The following is a 20,588-nucleotide window of genomic DNA, read 5'->3' on the forward strand; positions in this document are numbered from 1 at the left end:
CTGTGAGTCCAGTAATGTAGTCTATGCACTAACATTTCCGTGTGGGTTGTTCTATGTAGGAATGACCACGCAGAAGGTGAAAACAAGATGGACCCAACACAAATCAAATATAAGAACTAGAAGCCTCAAGTCACCAGTGTCTACCCACTTTACAGAAGCTAGACACAACATCACACAAATGAAGTGTGTAGTTTTAGAACAGGTCAACGTCAGCAACAGAGGGGGGGGGACATCAACAGAAAACTCTTACTAAAAGAGATAGCTTGGATAGAAAGACTGGACTTGGTTCGCCCCCGGGGGGATGAATTGAGAGTTCGATCTAATGTGCTTGCTTTAAAGACTGAACAAACCTCTAAAGAGATGGTGCAGAGAGATTGTAAGACTTTGATTAAAAGTTAAACGTGGCAGTCATTAAGATTTAAGAGACATGTCTATCTCAGGCAAATGAAATCATACAATCTTAGAACGTGAACCACTAAGTTGGACAGATGGACATGCAGATGTGAAGGATCTCATGCTGAAGCTAACTGAAAGGCTACGTTACCTGCATACACCTGTACTGTAAGGTTTTCTGGAGGGCATGTACAGACCTCAAGAGTACTGGGATGTGGTATTGGTTTGAGAATGTGAGCCATCATGTTGTCCACGGACAGGCCACTGTAGAACATATGTGACTAATGGAAGTAGTATAGCAATTCATCACTATCGCTCTACCTTGGTGATTTGACTACTGTGATTAACAGGATAATGCAATAAGGAAATCAACGTACAAAACATCTATTATTTTGTTATTTTGTGACCAAACGTGAGGAGGGGGCGCGAGGTCGCCTGTTGGCAACCCTCGCCCCCCCCTCCTCAGCTATAAATCTATGCAAAGAATTCTATTGAGTACTTACATTCTACAACTTGTCTTAAAAACCTATTTATCAATGCTTGTTAAATATTATGACTAGAATTATGAGAAAACTAAAGCCATGGTTTTCCAGATATATGATGTTTCCTCGCAGCAATTTGCTTGAGGCCCCTTTAGTCACATTTGTTTCAATCTAAATGACTAAACCCTACCTCTAGCTGCATTTTACAGTAAAATGTGGTAACTAAAAAAAGAAAAAAACTTATGCCCAAATGGGCCTTGAGCAAACTGGTCTGGGAGGAAATGGGGTTGTTCCAGTTTTCCATCGTGCATTCAAAAAACACCCACATTCCGAATGGAATCCGAGGGGCATACCATTGAGCGGGTCATGAGCTATGAATATTTAGGGCTGAAGTTTATGGGAAAGTGCACCTGGGCAGAGCATATGAGGGAATCAGAGTTAAGGAGTGATAGAACCTCTAATGCAATCTTGAGATTCTCAGCAAGCAAAGCCCGAGTCACTGTATGGCTCTGGGGGAAATGAAAAGCAGAGTATGTTGGAAGGTATTGAAAATACATTTCTGAAGAGAATTATTTACTGTCCTAAGAGCACAGGTAGTGATATGCTTCACTCTGAACTGAATCCTTCAGGACAATATTGTTAGCATGTTCTAATCATGTTAAGTCGGTTCTAATCCTACTTGCGCTGCTGTCACTGTAAAACAATGTTACTGAGATAAGAGTGGGAACCGAGGAACTTCTTAAAAAGAAAGCCGCTCATTTCATTGTCACGAATTCCCCTCTTGCCCATGATGTGTTCTTATTTTACTATTAAACAGGAACCCTGAATTGAAAGTTACCTTGATGAAATGTATCCACCGTTTGCCAGGACACTGCTTGTAAAGCACCATTCTGACATTGTTCCCATTTGCGACATTGCAACACCAATGGAATAACACAAGATGTTTGCGTAACCTGTTTGTGCCGGGAATGCATGCTCTACAGGTCAATCTATTTAATACCAGTGAACAGGGGGTCTTCTTCCCATCAAGCTTCTGGCAACTGTGAACATTTTTCAGAGACAGGAGGCAAAGGAAAAATCAGGACCTGGAAGAGTCCCACATTAGTTATACTTGGCATTAACAATTTCTTCTGACGCACAGACAAATAGGCTATTTTAGATCCAGCTAAACACAATTATAACTATTCTTCAACTTCTGCCAAGAACAATTTTAATCACACCACTGTCAATCCTTTATCTACTTTTCAAGGTCCTGCCAAGTTAGTTTAATGCCTTATACCATGGGAAAATGTATAGTCTCTATTTTATGATGCCAAATACTGCAGCTTGTCTTGTCAAATTGGTCTTCAAGGAAGCACAGTGAGCTCTCCTTATCCACAACATAGATAAATGTATCCAAGTTCCCTTGCCTTGTCTAACTTCATCATCAATCCGGTCTGCTTTTCCTGCCAAGTTCCAAAATTAACCTCCCAGACTCAATTATCTACTGCAAGATGCTGCCAAAGACCATTTGCTTATCAGCATGAGTCAGGATTTCCACACCTGTACTTAACACTAGCCACCATTTTGTGCTTGAGGTATCCATTTTGAAATATATCTACCTATCTACTGTATTAATCCTTCAGGGAGCCATTATTAATTTAAGCATTTCTCACCATGTATCCTATATTCATATCTCTTTATATCCTCATGATGTGTGTGATATTTAAATAATGCCTCACTTCCTTGGTAATTTTAACCCATATATGCGCAGCTCCATGTTCACTTTTTCCCTTTAATAAAAGGAACTATAATCCTGATTTCTGCAATAACGTAACCATTGATCTCCCTATCATGTTATCTGTACTCATTTGAGGTGGAGTGGGGTTTGACACCCCTATAGACCAGTTGCGCATACATATAGAATTCAACCATTCTCTGAGGCAATTAGGTTTTGCAAGCTACCCATCGATACTGATGTTGTACATAAAGTGAATATGTATCTTTCAAAAGCCTGGTCGAGAAGCAAAGAACTTACAATCATTAATTATTCTCCTCAATGGTTGTTCTACAGATACCTTGGTCGTGCTCCCAGTAGCTATAGAATATAATATCGAGCAGAATAATGTATTTATTCTAATTCTATTTATATATGAAATTGGTTTTTATATTCATTTTATTTGTATGATTGCTTAATGCTGAAAGACAAATGTCAACTAAAGTTTAAATGAATGAAAAGAAAAGTGGAAAAAATTGCCCAATTCTAAAACCCTGGGTGTATTACTTCTCCACTCCCATTACATTTACTTGAAAGTGAGGCAGCTCAAATATTTGGAGTGAGTTTGTGATGGTCGGTTATTGGTTTATATACTATTGTGAAGCCGCCTCTGGAGCTCTAAAATAATTATTTATTTACATTGGTGGAATGCCACAATCAGTTTCGTCCGATTGTGGAAACCTGCTCTGGTGTTGTGTGCACCATTGGTATAATTTCAAATCATGAGGTTTCTGCATCAAGTGGGGTTAATGTAATCCAATATTGATGCAATTTATAATTTCATATTTTTAATCACCATATTTATCAACCGCTATTCTCTTCAATCTTCCAGATTGCTTCAATTGATTCCTAGCAAATTGCATTAGAAAAAGTAAATCAATACTAACTAGGACCTCAGAAACATGTACATACTACTTTAGTGTGATAATCTTCAAGAACACAATCCCATTGTGGTACTGTTCAGTTATCTTTCGATTGTGAAGTCTACCACTTTTTTCTTCGCTGCAAAGAAGTTCACACTTTCAAGTTCATCTTTTAGAATTCCTAAATCTCAAATTGATTCCACTTACCCTGTGACATCATCCCATTTAGGGCTAACAGACATTCAAGCAGATTATTTGATATAAGAATACATTTGGTAGAGACTTGCCAAAATATTTTACAGACTTTAGACCAGTGCTTACTGTAATAATGAAGATCAAATCAATTGGCAATTTTTAAAAAAACATTTTATTATAGCAACAAGGAAGAAAAAATTATAAATCACATCTATCCGGCAATGTTAGATTCTATTAACACAATTCTCTTATCCAACAGTTGTAAAATGAACTTTGCTGCACATTGGAAAAGCAGAACGTGACAGGATATTATGTTTCGAAGCCAGATTTATTTGGATTGTCCCCAGATAGAAGGTTGGTGACGAGATAGAACTAAATAAAATATATTCGAGGCAAGTCATAATTCATATGAAAAACATTGCATTCATAATTCAAACAAGTTACACTGCAGATAGCCAATCAAAATGCAGGATTGGTGGATTTAAACTTTTAGTCATGTTTTCATAACCTTTCTTGCTATAAATCTGACACCCCATCCTTCTGTTCTTAGCTAAACTAGAACACAAACACAGCTAGTTTGACAAAAATAATATATACACAGAATAAAAAGAATTCGTAATAACAGTGAAATGTACATTTTCACAAAGGAGGCCCTCTGCCAACACTAGGAATCAGCCATTGTTCCTCTGCAAAACCCAAGTACTCTATGTTTTTCTGCTTAATCCATCTAAGAGTTCAGTTTTAATTGGTGAGGTGTCACTATGGCTTGCTTAGATCATTTCCGTAGATTAATGGTGATGAACCGGTCCTTAAAACAAGTCATTAAAAACTAAATTGTAATCTTTAAAGCACTCACCACATCTTTCTAGACCAACTCTAACATACACGTAAAACTCCTGCCCGACTTGAGAGGGCATGCTGTCAGCCGTCAAAGACTCAGTCTTCACGCAGTTTGCGGACTGAGCAGCTCACTTGCTGGGAGGATCAAGAGGATCAAGAGGATGTGGGCGGAGAGCAAGGCTTGCTAAACAATTGATTGTCCCACCTGCAAGCAAGGGAAATGTTGTATTGTATGGTCTACGTAGCAGTCTGGATCACTCACTAGATGTTGTAAAATTAGCACTCCTAAAAAGGTATAGATTGAGGACACAGATTGCTTGAAGTCATACAAGGCTGTGCCAGGTTCCTCATACTCTGCACTAAGGCCCAATAAACCATCCGAAGAAAGGAATGAAAATGTCACAAGCCATTGTTTTGGAAGTATTTAAAGCTTTAAAATACAAAAGACAAACCCAGATTAAATTTGTTAAATCTCATTGATTGGTATGCTGGTACTTATATACTTCCCTTGATGATGGAGAAAATGAAGCTAGAATCATTCCCATTTTACATAACACCCTTCTATAATATTTTGCTTAAAAATTGTCATGTTTGGTAATGTGATTTGTGTACTTTGCATGTCCGTTTTCATAAAATTAGATTGTTTTAATTCATGGTAGGAACTGGAAAAGAAAGTGTTCAAATGCAGAAATGGCACAAATCCCTGCTTAGCCCCTTCACCCCTTAACCAAAGTGTGATCCTGGGCATCTCATTTAATCTGGTATTGACTAACCTCTTAATATTGCCAGTCCCTAAACCTTTCAAAATTGTCAGCCCTTCAGAGTGATTTCCTACTCATGGTATGACCTTCATAAAAGCCTTATTCATGGTTTCACTGGCTATAGGGTTTCTACCACTTTAATAGTGAGCATATTTATATCGCACATCACAGGCATTTGTTCCTTTGGTATCCAATGGCAAAACTATTTGTAAACCATATCTGACTTCTAATCTTTGTCTGGGTAAAGACACCTTCCTGGTAGCTTCTAATCTGCATCCACTATCCATGCTACGGTATGTGTAGCTTTCTACTTTCTTTCGATTGGTCTCCTCTATCCATGCTTGAGCACTTTTGCATTATGTGAGGCAGCTAATGTGAGTTCTCTGTCTATTATGGGTTACATGTACCTTTTACATACGGTCCTGCATTAATACTACAGGCTGCATACCTTCCTGGATGCTATTGATAAAATGTATCCTGCATGTACTAGAACAGTAACCTCTTTGTAGACTGCTAATGTTGGTCTTCAAATGCTACTTGTTTATCCTTATGATAAGAGCAAGAATGAAGAGGGTAAGGGGACTTAAAGAGAGTAAACGTGCTTACTATGCTGCGCGACAGCACAAGCCCCCAAATGAGGAAAGCGCGATGGGTCGGGTGCGGGGGTGCGACCAGTATTCTTGATTCCTTTGGTTTGGTGGAGGGGGGCCCCAAAGATGTCCGTGCCCAAGGCCCCAAAAAAGCTTAAGATGGCCCTGGCCAAAAGGGCTATTGCATGTGGTAACAGGGCATAAAATACAACATGCTATAACTATGCCTGATAATGTCCGATTATTAGCCCTCGACAAGCATTCTAAAACAGTCTTTCCCCACAGTAATTTACCACTACTTTAAACTGCCCACAATGTATTATTCACACAGGCATTAAAATCTTCACCAGCACCACTACTTGCCGACAGAGTATCAGTTTTTGGCAGATGATGAGAGGAACGCCTGGGGCACTGGGATCCAACAGAATTTCGTTTCATTTCTTACCCAGTCCTTATGGCTCCTTGTCACATTGCTCCATGGCATGTTTCTCGCATTGTAAAATCAACACTGACCAGGCGATTGTACTAGCTTGCAAATTGTTGGATTTTGTGAGATTTTGCATAATTCCCCATTCCAAGCAAACAGCCCTAAATCATGTGGTAGGTCCTCCCTTCACATTGTAAGCACACTAGAAGAAAATAAATGATGACATATTCCCACATTATTCTAATTGAGATCTTGTCTTCAGACAGACCTTTGTTTTCACAAATATAGCCTTTTTGTGGGCCACTTTGGATTCTATGGATTTTTACCCCAAAACACTAATTCTATCCATTGGTCGCCATTACAAAGGGGAACTTCTTCATTTGACATAAGAGAATCATTGCGCAAACCTGCTTTCTCACCCGTTCTTTCTGGAAAAACAGAACTGATTAAATATTCTTATATTCTCAACTATTGGTCAGACCCTGGGATATTTCAAAGCCTCTATTAGCATGCCCCTACCTCTGCTCCACTGCCAGCATCTCTACACTCTCCTGTCCAATCATCTCTGCTCTCCCATTTGCCCCCCTACCACAACATCCTACAGTCGTTAGTCTTACACATACTTATGTCTCTTTACAGGCATTCTCCAGTCTGTCCTACCGTTGGCTCTCATCAGGCGCGTATATTTCTGACAATCAGTCCTCCACAATTGGGCACTCTATTCATACCTGGCTAGTCAGAAGTCATATGCACTGCTGTAATATTCAGCCACATTTATTTCCCCACGGTTAGCCTGCCTCCTACACCTCTGTACCCCCCCAACCCGACAAACACACGCACACACCCCCACCCCTAGAACACGGTTTGCAATATTAGAAGCCATTAAGAAAGAAGCTCTAGACCTCCTTGTTACTGGCCTCAATAACATAAGCCTCACTGTGCATGGCCTCCTTCGAGTACTCTTCCTCAAGTACCCGACTTTATGCTTTCCACCATTATCGGTCAAAAGAAATAATTTACATTGGTGGTCAGTGGTGCTAATATTTACTGACGCTTTGGTCAAACAGAAAATCACCTCCTGGCATCAGAGTCCATATCTTGAGTGCATCAAAATGTTACAAACAAAAAAAAAGTTTTTTTAAAAAGGGCTGGATTCCCAACCCTCACCAAGAGGCCCCCTTTCCATGCCAAATACCGGGACTGGGAGATGGGATGAACTGCAGCCTCCATCTTGGAAAAGGCAAATGCAGGCACTGCTTTAAACATATGACCTGGATTAATACTGTGGGGATGAACAAGACACCACCGGCAGGCTTTCTATTGAGATCTCTTTGCTTACTTTGAATTTCTTATAAAGTTAAGGTTTAAGAACTGTACACATGGATATAAAGCATCACTACAGAACAAGAATATTTAATAGATTTAATAACAAGTAGCTCTAACGTTGGAAATGTAATAGTACTACATAACTGGTATTTACATGTGTCCAGTCTCTGGCTGGCCTATGGCAATCCAAAAAGGCTTGTAAAGACTGGTCTTGTGTTGGTCGCTTGGTAGTTTTGAGCAGTTTTACTGGCCCCAACATGCTTACAATGCACCAAGTGCCGCATATTTTCCCATAAAAGTTACCCCAGGTAATAACTTGGACTGGAGTGGCAGACACAGGTGATGCAAGCTTATAAATGCATCACTCCAGTCGTGCGTTATAGATGTAGGACAGCTCACTTGCTATTGTTCCCAATGCATTCCAAGGGGTTTACATTTTAAAAAAGACCTAGTTATGACATGGGAATCTAGGATATCAAAATGGACCCAGGCTCCTAAATCCACACAATCATCATGATGTGCTGTGCCTGTACCAATGAGGAAACATTTGAAAAGGCAGACAAGTAAATCCATTAAGGAAGCTTTTGCTACAACGTTCTGCTGAAATTTCATAAATTAGGATGTCTTCAAAGAAGTAACTGAATCAACAGGCAGAAAAGATCATTTAGAATGTGATGGGCTTTCTCCGCTCTAGCCCTGAATACGTACTCAGTACATAATAACCCCAGCCTGCAGGTTGTCTAAACACATAGGTTAATTTATAATAGACATTGTTGCGTCGCACCACATATTTTAACCAATATGATTTCTGCCACCAATCTTAACTGCCTTCTCTGTATCTAGCCCGTTTCCGCAACATTTATTAGAACAAATAGTGCTATTTTAAGCTTCACTCTTTTCTTTCATTCTCAAGAGATCGATGTTGCTTTTTTTCTTGCTTTTATATACAACCCATAAAATTAAGGCACACACAAGAGCTATTGTACACAAAACAATTGCAGCAACAAGCAATCCACTTTGAAGGTGGCTCAAACCCCAGAGTCCTCTCTCTCTTTCCTTTTCTGGAAGTGCTTCAGTAGGACCGGTCCAGGGTATCCAACCAGCATCAACTGTGGTGGATTTAAGAAGAGACTGTGTGGTTTCATCAGTGCCTCCGAGTGTAGAGGCCTCATGGGCTGTGGCAAGAGCATCATCTGGTTCTTCGGAGGAGACGGTTGAAGAAAAAGTCAACATGGTTTGGGTCGAGACCTCCAAGGCTAATTGATCAACGCTCAACTCTAGAATTGATCTCCCCAATAGGAAATGTGGCTTGGAACATACAGGTTCAGTGTTGTTTCCCAACTTTTGCCGATTCAAGACTAGCCAATTCCTGAGGTCAATTAGGCCCTTGTCACATCGCCAGGGATTGTCGAACAATTTCACTTCCTGCAGATGATCCAAAGACTCAAACAGTTCCACTCTGAGAGTCTCCAAAGAGTTGTTTTGCAGCAGTATGTTCATCACGTTATTTGCATTTCCAAAAAGGCTCCTTGGCAGAGACCGAATCTGGTTATTTTGAAGCGAGATGTTCTGTAGTTTTGGCAAACCACCGAACACATCCCGACCCAACATGGGGAGTGCATTGGTGTGAAGGGAAAGCTCCAGAAGTTCATTCAGGCCACTGAACGAACTGGCGGATATGGAACTTATCTTATTCCTGCTCATGATCAGTAACTGTAGCTCTGTTAGGTTGCTAAACACAAAACCTGGAATGGCAGCAATTTGGTTATCATATAACCACAGCTCCTTCAGTCTTGGCATTGGACCGAACACTCCCACAGGGATCTCCACTAGTGAATTTCCATGCAGTGTTAGTTTGGCTACCTCGGGTAGATTCAAAAAGATTCCTTGAGGCAAGCGTTCAATTAAATTATTTGACAAGTAAACTTTCTGCAACTTTTGATTGTTCACAAAGAGATCCTTTGGCAACTTTGTGATCTGATTTTGATGCAAACCAACTTCCACAAGCTCTCCAAGACTGTCCAGAAAACCTTCTGGGACCTCTGAAAACTGATTTTCATAAAGTCTTAGTAACTGCAGATTAGGCACTTTTTCCAGAAATGTAGGGCTTAGATGTGTAAGGCTGTTTTTCCCCAGATTTAGCTTAGTAAGGACTTTCATTTGGTTAAATGCGCCATCTGGGACCACATGAAGGTTGTTCCCCTGGAGCTGAAGGTCTTTTAAGCTGCTGAGGGGAGCAAGCAGAGATGGATCTATCTGGTGAAGCTGATTATTGGAAAGTATAAGCGTTTCCAACCTACGCTGGCTTTGAAAAAGATCCACAGGCAGTTCTTGCAACTTGTTGCTTGACAGACTAAGATAGCGCAGTGCGGAAAGGTTTAAAAAGGCGTTCGAGCTGATGCGCGACACCTCGTTCTTTTCAATTCTCAAGATGATCAGAATGGTCAAGTCCTGGAAGGAAGCATCGCTCAGCTCAGATATTAAGGTGTTTCCAATCTGAAGAGTTTTTGTATCCCTTGGAATTGGATTTGGAACGTCCGCAATATCCGTTCCAGAACAATCGACTTGACCAAGTTTTGGACAGGTGCATTCTTTAGGACACTGTCCAAGCACGATGGAGACAGGAAGGGAAATCAAAAGCAGCAGCATGCATCGTCGCAGGTCCATTCCAGCTGAAAAACAAAGGAATAATTTCTGTTAGATCCACAGGCAGACAATTTCAGCCAGTATCAAAAAGAACAACAGAATGTACGTTCCAAAGAGCAGTGCAATCAACATGAGCTTTCATTACCTTTACACTATAGGTTACAAAAGTGTAAGAGATGGTGAAAACTTTTGCTAGAAAACAAAACGAGATAGACAGACAGGCGAGAGTATACGCCCAAACCTGATCAGTTTCACATGCTGATTCTACACACTACTGAATGCAGTGGCAGGGAGACACACATAACCTTCATCTATGGACAGCCAGGAACAGGCTCTGAAAAGAGGACCCGGGACAGTTCAAATCGTATTCTACCTCCCTCAGTTTGCCATACAAATATACTTCCCTTAGACTCTGGAGATGCTGAAGTGCTGCATTTCAGCTTATTGAAAAGAATGGCAGGCATGGTGCACGGTCCTTCCACTGATTCCAATAACTACAAGGGCTCTCCCCCAACGCGCACACACCCTTGAAGAGTCTGCGGTATTCAATCAAAAACACCTGGAACATCTCAAATTTCACACAGCCAGGTGTAAAAATGGGTTGAGACCTGAATTTGCACCAGCATGCAGGGAAACAAAGTGTACAACTGTGCATTTACTGCATGCAGTCCGATATGATCTATTCTTCGGGGTGGGGGTCGGGGGTGGGTGTTATGTGTGTGTTGCTGTAGGGTAGGAACACAAAAATTCCATAACATGTGTTTTCACAATCGGGGTTGCTACTTATGCACAATCATGTGGGCCTTTGAATCACCATACGTGTGTGTCAGGATCCACAGCAGAAGCTTCTACACATCCTTCAGGATTGCTGGTAGGCGCGAGTGTGGATCTGTGTGCTATTGCTGTGGAGTGATGCTTTGGATACGGTTTGTGAGTGCGCATCTCGGATGTGGGACTGTTCAAAGCACTCTTTGTATGTGCATGCGGGGGGGGGGCTGCATGGATCTCTGTATGTGCGTGGACGGCTGCATGGATCTCTGTATGTGCGTGGACGGCTGCAGGGATCTCTGTATGTGTGCGGGGGGCTGCATGGAACTCTGTATGTGCGTGGGGGGCTGCAGGCACATCTGAATGTTCGTGGGGGGTTGTGTAGGACATTTATTTGCGAGAACGGTAGGTCTACTTCTACAGCTTTGTGAGAGGAATCCCTGTGAAGATTTGCATTTATGCATGAGAGTGTCCTGTAAAGTGTGACAGACACAAACATGGATATCCAGGGATACATTTATGCTTGTGTGATCTGAATGACATAAGGCCTAGTAAGACCGTTGTATTCTCCTCCCTCTGTTCCCCCCACACCCTCCTTGTCGCAACTAGAAACACTTGTGTACAGGTGCGTTATAAATGCCATATCATGTATTTTTAGTACTCGTCAAGGGTGGGACAAGAGCATGTTCACGCTTGTTTCAGACATCAGTGCATGGGTCTCGGACACAACCATATTGAGCCTTCATGAACTCCAATTCCCCAACCCTCCCCCCCCCCTCACCTCAACAATACACCAAGTGCTGTACAGGTCTAAGTGTAGGTTTTGTTACCATTTTATACACGGCCATACGCATTTGCGCAGGTGGCCTGTGTGTTTATTTACACACTCCGGTGAGCTTCTGCGAGACACACACACACACACACACACACACACCGACCTTCCCCCGTACCCCACCTAACCCATCAACCCCCTCCATCCCCCACTCTCCTTATGAAATTGGATCACTGGATTTAAACTTCTCTCAAAGAAGCCGATAAAAGTGCCATCATCTTGGATTCAGGCTGCCCCATCATCGATGCTCCCAAATTCCACTAGGGCTTCCTCATGCTCCCCCGTTAGCTTCCGGGCGCACCTGCTCTCTTGATTCTCCTCGTGAGCGGTCCAACCTCTCTTTTGGAGAGGTTATCATCATTGGTCATGGAGTGTTTTTGCTGTCCCGCTCGGGGACCACGCACCCCTTTGTCTCCTGCTTGCAGCGATCTTCGCCGAGCTTGTGGTCCTGCATGGTGGGCCATCACATTCCCTCCGAGTTCCAGGTATCCGTTTTTCCTGCTTAGCATCGACAGTGGTGTGGAGGTGGGCCAAGTGAGGAGGCTAGGAATCGGAGAGAGGCTCCGAGCTATCCCCCACAAATAACACCTCCAGTCAACATTGCACAGCAGGTGGCGTTCTCTGGCTCCCAGAGTCTCTCATACCCCTTCCCTCAACTCCTCACGTGGGGCTTTCTGCCCACGTGCGGAGAAAGGAGTATAAATCATCTATAATAAAAACTGAAAAAACAAAAAACACACACAGAGTACATATATGTGTTTTAGTACAATTTTGAGACTGGAAACAAAAGTGAACTTGGGCCTGTGTGGGTCGGGTTGTTAGTCCGTCACTGTCCACAATAGCACTTTATTTAAGTTGGATTCAAGCACACTGGGCTGCTATTGTTTGAGGTCACACACACACATTGTTTGTTGCTTACTCCCCCACAATCATGTTATAGCTGATAATACAATTAAGGAATATATGGGGGCCTATGCAATTTTTGAGGACACTGGGAGTACCATTGTCAAAATTGTGCTTAAGCTTCACACAAAAGACTCAAATGTGACTAATTGGATGCAATTTTATTTCTAGGAAAAGTCTCACCCTCCCCTGTGATGGGAGGGGAGGAAGTATGCTAACCCGCTCAAGATCAGTTAGATTTATGGCTACATTTGTGGAAAAGTCCACTCCAATCCATCTATGTTTTTATTTTTGCAATTGGCTTCCTAGCTGGACAAACATTTTCTCTGCCGGTTTCCCACTCATAGCGAATAGGCTTTAATTCCCTCATAGGTACAGGTAACTGTTCAAAATGTGGTACAGATTGGTGAAACGGCGTGGAACTGTAGAAGGAACATGTTTAGGGCTCAGCAAGCAAAGGATTGATCATTTCTCCCGTTTTGGCCATAATGTTGACTTGTTACATTCTGATGAATTCTGGAACCGAATGTCAGAGGGGAAAGAAACGTTCCTACCTTTGTAGGTTCTTAGCTTTCTGGAGAAAATAGAGCCAATAATTAAGGTCTAATAGCTACCGAACACTGTTGATTAAGCTGGGCTATTCTTTTATTTTTTGGGGTGAGTTTTTAATGTCCTTATTTATTTTTTCTTTCTTTCCTGTTCTGTTTAAAAAATGGCTAACTGTAAACATGTATTTCATTGATGATTTACTTGATTATCGGAATGTATTCAAGTTTTTTTTGTATTGTGAAAAGTCATATGTTGACTGAACACAAATAATTAAAAGAAAAAACACAAATAAATAAGGAACAATGCTTCACCAAGCCACAAACACGTTTTGACTTTTGCTGAAATCTGGGGAAAGGGGTGGGGTTTCCAAATATCATGTAGCCAGTAATGTCTGCAGGGTCCTAACAGGATACTCGGCAACATTTGATGCAGTTTGGTGAAACGGTGTGCATTGTATAGGGAACATACAAAGAGCCACAAACCCACACATTTTCACGTTTATATATATAGATGAACATTGTGACGTAGCATAGGTCAGACACCAGCCTGCTCTGTTTGTCGCTGTATTTAGCATGCACATTCGCACCCAGGGAAGGACGCTCAGCCAATCAGGTGGCTGGAATAGCGGCCGAGAATACACAATTCCCCGCCCGCTGTCCCAGCCACCCGAGGCCCTTCCCCAGGGGGTGCTTTCATTGTGGGGAGGCAACAGGGAGTCCACTTACCCTTCATGACCGGAGCATTGGGCTCCGGTCCCGGAGCTCCTCCCATCCGGCCGCCACCATAGACAAATAAAAGGGATCTCCAGATGAAAAGTTAAGAAAGCCAGTTGCACCCTGGGTGAACCACGGTGTGCGAAGGGCTTTCATGCCATGCCAGGAGGGCGGACATGGCCGTGAACGGCCCACAGCCCCAGCGGAGGCCCTCGCACCGCTGGGGCCTGCCTTAGCTCGGGTTGGAAAGCCGTTAAAGGCCATGTCAGGCCACGGTCGTCCTCCTGGCAGGGCATGAAAGCCATAGAATACTCTTGATTTCAACAATGTATGAGTGCCACCGCTGCCTAACTGAGGGTGCCATTTATTACAGGGAATATAGTGCAATACACATTAGGAGCAGGAGCAATTATAATGGGTGGCACCAGTTTAAACAGGATGGTTATGGAGGCCTATTGATCCATTACTACTTTAATTCTATAGTACAGATATGTGCCCCATGAAGTGGGGAAGAATAAAGTATGCCTAGAAGTTATAAGATTTGAAGTTCCATCCTCCAGACGTTAATTAAGGTAACCAAGCAACAGCATGAAATATTAGTAAATTAGAAGATTGCTGAGGCAAGGGATAGGGTATGGAGTTTTCCAATTACTGCTGCCATTTCCGGAAACTGGTCAACTGGAGGTTTTCCATCTGCTGCCCACTACTCGAATGCCAACATCCCTCAAGAGACTTGGCGTTGTGTCTGGTCACTGCTCCTAGTGCCTCCCCCAGGTGTGCTCCAACCGCAGGACCAAGTGATGCACTATGCCCCCGCACAGCCATGTAAGGTGTAAGGACCAAGAACTTACATGCTGTATCGCACCAGTGCCATCTGGCTCAGAGCTTCTGAAACAGTGGGACAGCCTCTGGCCATCACCTTGTTGCATTGTGGTGCCCGATTCCTTGAACGTTGCCCAATAATGCTCTATTTAAACCACTGCACTTCAAAGCCACGAAGGAAAGGGATGCGTGGTTCCTTCCAAAGAAACAAGCAGTTGGCTCCTACCAATCATTGCTTGAGCTCCCTTATTGGCACACAGTCAAAAGTTCTTTGAAAGCTTTATTAAAATCGCTTAAATGAGTGGTATCAAGGAGTGAAATATCCTTCAGGAGTGGTATCAAAGGAAAGACCAGGTAGCACAATCAAGCAGATTCAAGGAAGAAATTGGGACAGTTGACCAGTCGTTACTTTTGGATTAGATCATTTGTAAGTGTATGGTCATTTAAAGTGGGTCACTAAAAGTTATCTACATTTAGCTCAGACAGGCTTTTAATTCTGTGATCTTGGACGGCCAGAGTGTGTTCACTAAAGGAAACGGCGTTGAGTCTTTCCTTATGAGCTCCATCAAAGTGCTTTACTCCGAGAATACTACAATAAGCGGGTGAGGGTCGAATGAGACACCCGACACAAGTTATGCAGGACGGTATCCTTCTCCATGGCCAAGGGCTGTTTATGCGCTATACAAATGTAAAAAATAAAATAAATGGCTATATTGACATCTACTTTCACATAGAGTTGCGAGTTCTGTTCAAGGGATGCATTGGATGAGGACCGTGTTTAAAAAAATCAAAAAAGTAATACAGGCTTATGGGCAGAGATGTCTTTCTCTAACAGGTGGAAGAGCAGGATTAGTTGGTTGTGCAGTTTACCCCGCCCAGCTCTTGAGCTTACCAGACCACTACGACCAGTACGTGGATGTGTGCACGCTTCTGGGTTTGCTTTGAAGCAGAAGTTCCCCGTACATGATTTTGCGAACCAAGTTGTGCTGTATTACGAATTTTGACACATCCGCAGGGCTTCAGAATTTAGACCTATTCTCCCCTTGAGCCTGTGTCTATCTGCCTCCTGTCTCTCCTTGGCATTGCCATGCCATCTATTCCTGTAGTGTATAGGCGCATTAGACCCAAAAAATATATACTGAAGTTTTTCCTTTGAAATGTATGCCAATCACCTTTTTTGCAACCTCCTTTTGTAGTTGTATTTTTTGAATTTGTATTGTTTTATATAGCGCCTTAATCCAAGGCGCTTTACAGTTAACAACAAGTAACACATAAAACATGGAACAGTAGAAGCAAAACAGTAAACATGAATCAAACCATAAAATCGGTATTTAGAACAATTGCAAGTAAGAAGGGAGATGAGAGAGGGGGGGTAGAGAAGGATGGAGATGGAGAGAGTAATGATTGAAGTGAGCAACAAACGAGAGGAGGAGTTCTACTTCATTATGGCACCCTCCCACTCCCCGCCATCACTTTGCCAAAGACAAGGCTTCACACCAAGATAGCCGCCAGTGTGGGCAGAAAAGCACACATGCAAAGCATATCCATTAATTTCGGAAGACAGCAGTCTGGTCCTGACAGTCCTGGATTTCTCCATTGCAGAAATTAAAACCAGGCCCGGATCGTGTTTCCAGAATGGAATAGATAATGTTGGCATCTATGCGAAAAGTGCTTCTGCTCGACTCAAGAAATAAATCTTCTTCTTGGGGATTTGTAGACCGTTTGCCCTAACGAAGACCTGCACATTCCCGAAACGTCACATCACACAAACACACTGATATTTAACAGGCCCGTGCAGTTACTGTACAGTGTAAACCTGCGGTTGAGGCTCGATCTCCAGGAGTAAACCCTGCTGGATAAGAACACTTATTTTTGAAATACTCCATCCACCTCACATTGCCCAGTTTATTATTAATTCTATCCCAAAAACCCACTCTGTTCATGCCCATTAAATGCTTCAAAATGATTTGATTTTCCCTTGTGTGCATTTCCAAACTTTAATGTTTGTGACCCTGCATAATGGCCCTCCTATTAGTAATAAATGCTATGTAAGAAAGATCTTGTTTCACTAAATCACGCAGTTTAGCTCTTTCCGTTGTTTTAGCCTTTACTATATGCAAGTCAAAAGAATACTTATGGGGGTCCATAAGTAACCTCCTTCCCTTGTTAACTAGCTTATTTAGGCATTAGCGAATCGCCATAGTGGAGGGTCTCCAGTGTCAAGAGGGGAGCACACGTACCATTAGTTCTCAGAGTGGGTTGTGAAACTATTCTGCATTAGACCATTACATTTCCTACAGGTATTTTCATTCCATCGGACCGTTAGCCTCCGACCCCCCTCCCCAATCGGTCAGGAGTTACCATAGCTGCTGCAGGGTTCCAGTCCCGGAGCCCTGGTACAAGGTAAATTAGGAAATACAGAATGATGTGGTCCCCTACTGCCGGATCATACAGCTGGAGGGGACCACACAACTCTATTGAATCATCTGAAGCATACACATGGTCGATCCATGACTGGCTCGCCCCCCGTATGCCACGTAAAGGGGATTGTACTACCCTCAGCCTCTTCCTTAACACATTACAAGAAGTAGTTGAAAGAGGAACAACCAAGTTCTCATGTAACCTGGCCCCCTGTGTCCAGTTTGAATTAAAATCCCCACCCATTATAATGGAACGAGGGAGAACCTGTCTAACCATCGGACCACAATTACCACCTATATGAGGAAAATCAAAGATGCAGCACGTGATCCATTGCATCATGTAAAGACCGCAGACATTTCAACAATGATTTTACGTTTATTCAAGTTGAGTGCAAGCAAGTTTTTTTTCTTTCAAAATTAAACCTTATTGGCATTTTGTTGATATCAACACAAGTCAGCGATAATGCATTCACATTTGACCTCTACAATTAAACCCACCCCTCTACCCTCTCCCACAGTGAAGTATAATTGCCTCCTCCAAGTTCAACTGGTGTTTGTTTTTTCCTACTTTGTTTTTCTGATTTTCACAGGCCTGGGAGGACGTTGGAATATCCATTACAGTGACACTCTAAGCATTTCTCCAGTTTGAGTCCCCAGTGGAGTAATTTGGTTTGATAATGAAGGAAAAGGAGTTGGACTGTTGGCGTTTGACTCAGTGGTGATGGAAAAGAAATTGTTCTCAGAGCATTGGGAGGATTACAAACGAGAGAATTCACGGTCCTCTTGTCGCACTATTGGCTGTTTTACAGCCTGTGGTCTATGGCGAGCATCAGAAGATCCAGCACTTTATGTTTTATGCTGCACCATGATAGTTTTCCCCGCGTTATTATCATAAAGGCGTAGCAAGGATTTGAGTACTAAATGAAGGACCGATATCGAAGCCGGCCCCAAAGAATCAATGTTGGCCAAGATATTATATGTTCTTCTAGATTGTATATTCTTTGGTGTAAAGTAGCCTCTGGGTGCACCAGGATCAATTTATGATGGGACATCAGGCTGTATGCAGTCCCTAGTTCCTCCTGCCAAATAAAGATGTGATAACAGGGGAGTCTGCCTTGCCTGAAAGGTGCAGGAAGGATTCGTCCAAAATAATGGACTCATTCTGCCGCATAGGGAAATCCTCACCAGTAAACCCACAATCCTTATTAACTTTAGCAGTTTGCGAAGGTCCAATATGCATGAGATGCTCCTCGTTCACCCTCTCCATTTAGTTTATGGTTGGGGAAATAAAGGTTTGTTCCAGAAGCTTATTGTGATCGTTTTTTTAGGTTAGGGTCATTTGCCTCCACCTCCATCGGTTGGCAAAAGGAGGAGATTTTCGCTTGCTTGGTAGGTTAATTTCAGAAATTGTTACAATCAGGACATTATGTGGGGGTTTCCTCGCCCTGCTACAGTGGTTCGCTGAGCAGCGCTGCGGCCATGGTTTCTAATGAAGAAATTGCCTGTTATCTGTAGCGAACTGGCAACTACATAAAGCCCTACGGACGGGGTGATCTAATACTGTTAATGATTCCTGTTTCTCCTTAAGTGTCCTTGTCAAAGAACCGTTGGCCCAATACAGCCGGGAATTAAGTTCTCCAACCCGTGGGCTGATTGATCCAACTGTGCAGGAAGTCTACTGGAAGTATGCACAAAAGATTTTGAGTGTGTGTCAGCGCACCACCTCACAGCGACCCACTGGCACTCTGCCCAGCAGTTGCATTTGTGTTGGATCCCTCACGTGGAAGTAGTCACCGCGGCCCAACAGCTCCCAAAATACACCAAAACTATGCTTGCTCTGAAACTGCGTGAGAGCCAATTGTCACCACACTCACAAACAGTTCAAGTAAGATGGCATAAAAAGAAAACGTGCCCACATGCTGTCTGGTATTGCTCCAAGTGTCTTGCTTCTGTATTGCTCCAAGAGCCACAACTATGGAAGAGAGGAGGACTCACTTCTCTAGACTAGACTAGACTCTAGACTCCAAACTTCAGACCGAGCTGCATGCACTCACTGTGCTGGTACTGTGGAATTAAATACAGAGTTTTGAGATTAAATGTAGATGCTAATATAAAGATTGGTGTGAAAGGAGTGCGGCAGCCCACCCGACTGTCGGTTCTGCGGGGGGGGCCTTACTTCCGGGATACTCCGCCGATTACAAAGCTTACCGAAGCTTGTAGCTGGGCGCCCCTTTTGTCCTCCCACCCTGCTGCAAGACAGTGTGTTGGCGGGAACCGGCGGGCAACCGTGCAATGCAGCGTCCAAACCGCATCTCCAGCTCCTGTTCTGGGCCTCCCTAGCCACACACCGGACAGTGATGGGTCGTCCCCACGGCCAGCAGACCACTGTCAGATCACCATCAGCTCCCACCGGCTCTGGCTCCTAATACTGCTCCTGCTGCACGAGCCTAGCAACACTCCCAGCAGCACCCAAAACAACTTCTTCCTCCTTCTGGCTTAGAGGAAAGCACCCAAGAAAGAACCCAGTACCATGTCAAGCCGCACTGTGACACTGCATCCTTAAAACTCCAATTAAGTCATTAAATCTCAGAAAAATGCTTTGAGAAAACACTGGGAGGCATTTGAGTGCAAGGTTTGGTGGCAAGGCTCGAGTAAATTGGGCTGCAAGACTTCCCACGAGGAGGTGGTTTGGGCGGGGCAGGTTCTGGGTGGGAATAACCATAGGGAATAGCATGGCCATGGGCAGTTAATGAGTGGGCAAATAACGTACAAGCTGCGTGCCCCTCATATGACATTTCTCCCCTTCTGTAATCAGATGTACATTGTGCAAAAAGCACAATGGAAATGTGGAACTGTGCTCTGTAAACTGAAAGGAAATCCGAATTAGCATTCCAGTTCAGTAGCTAGGTGAATAGAGGGAGGGGTGCCCGCAAAGCAACAGGTTTAGTTTAAGTGTCCTCTTAAGTGTGATATCATGCAATTTCTTTCTTCCAGGAAACATTGGTTTCTTTTGTGACTGGACAGGATGGGCGGAATTGGTAAAGGGATACCAATGCTTGCAAAGGTAAGAGCAAGCATTGGCAACGACATCAATTTTGGCTTTTGTGTAGGCATAGGATAGGCATTGCTATAAAAAGCTATTGCCTGGCCATTAGAAGGCAACAGCTGGGATATGGTGCAAGTGCCTGGCCATGCCTCGTCAGTGTCTGGCAAAAGCTTAATACCGATATGATATGATATTAACTGATATGATAGGTTATTTATAAAACGCTTAATACCCAGAGGTTTCTAAGCGTGGACTC

The 20,588-nt window shown here is 43.0% G+C and overlaps 1 protein-coding gene across 1 annotated transcript in view; it reads right to left on the reverse strand.

Annotated features, from left to right (window-relative positions):
- LOC138492940 (uncharacterized) overlaps positions 1-20,588 on the reverse strand; it is a 334,933-nt gene that overhangs the window by 246,542 nt on the left and 67,803 nt on the right. The window contains exon 2 of the mRNA XM_069620230.1: positions 8,522-10,305. Coding sequence (XP_069476331.1) covers positions 8,522-10,305 — 1,784 coding nt within the window. The remainder of the gene's footprint in view (positions 1-8,521; positions 10,306-20,588) is intronic.

Source organism: Ambystoma mexicanum, chromosome 10 (genome assembly GCF_040938575.1).
Source record: "Ambystoma mexicanum isolate Mex_15411 chromosome 10, UKY_AmexF1_1, whole genome shotgun sequence".
In the NCBI taxonomy this organism is placed as follows: domain Eukaryota; kingdom Metazoa; phylum Chordata; class Amphibia; order Caudata; family Ambystomatidae; genus Ambystoma; species Ambystoma mexicanum.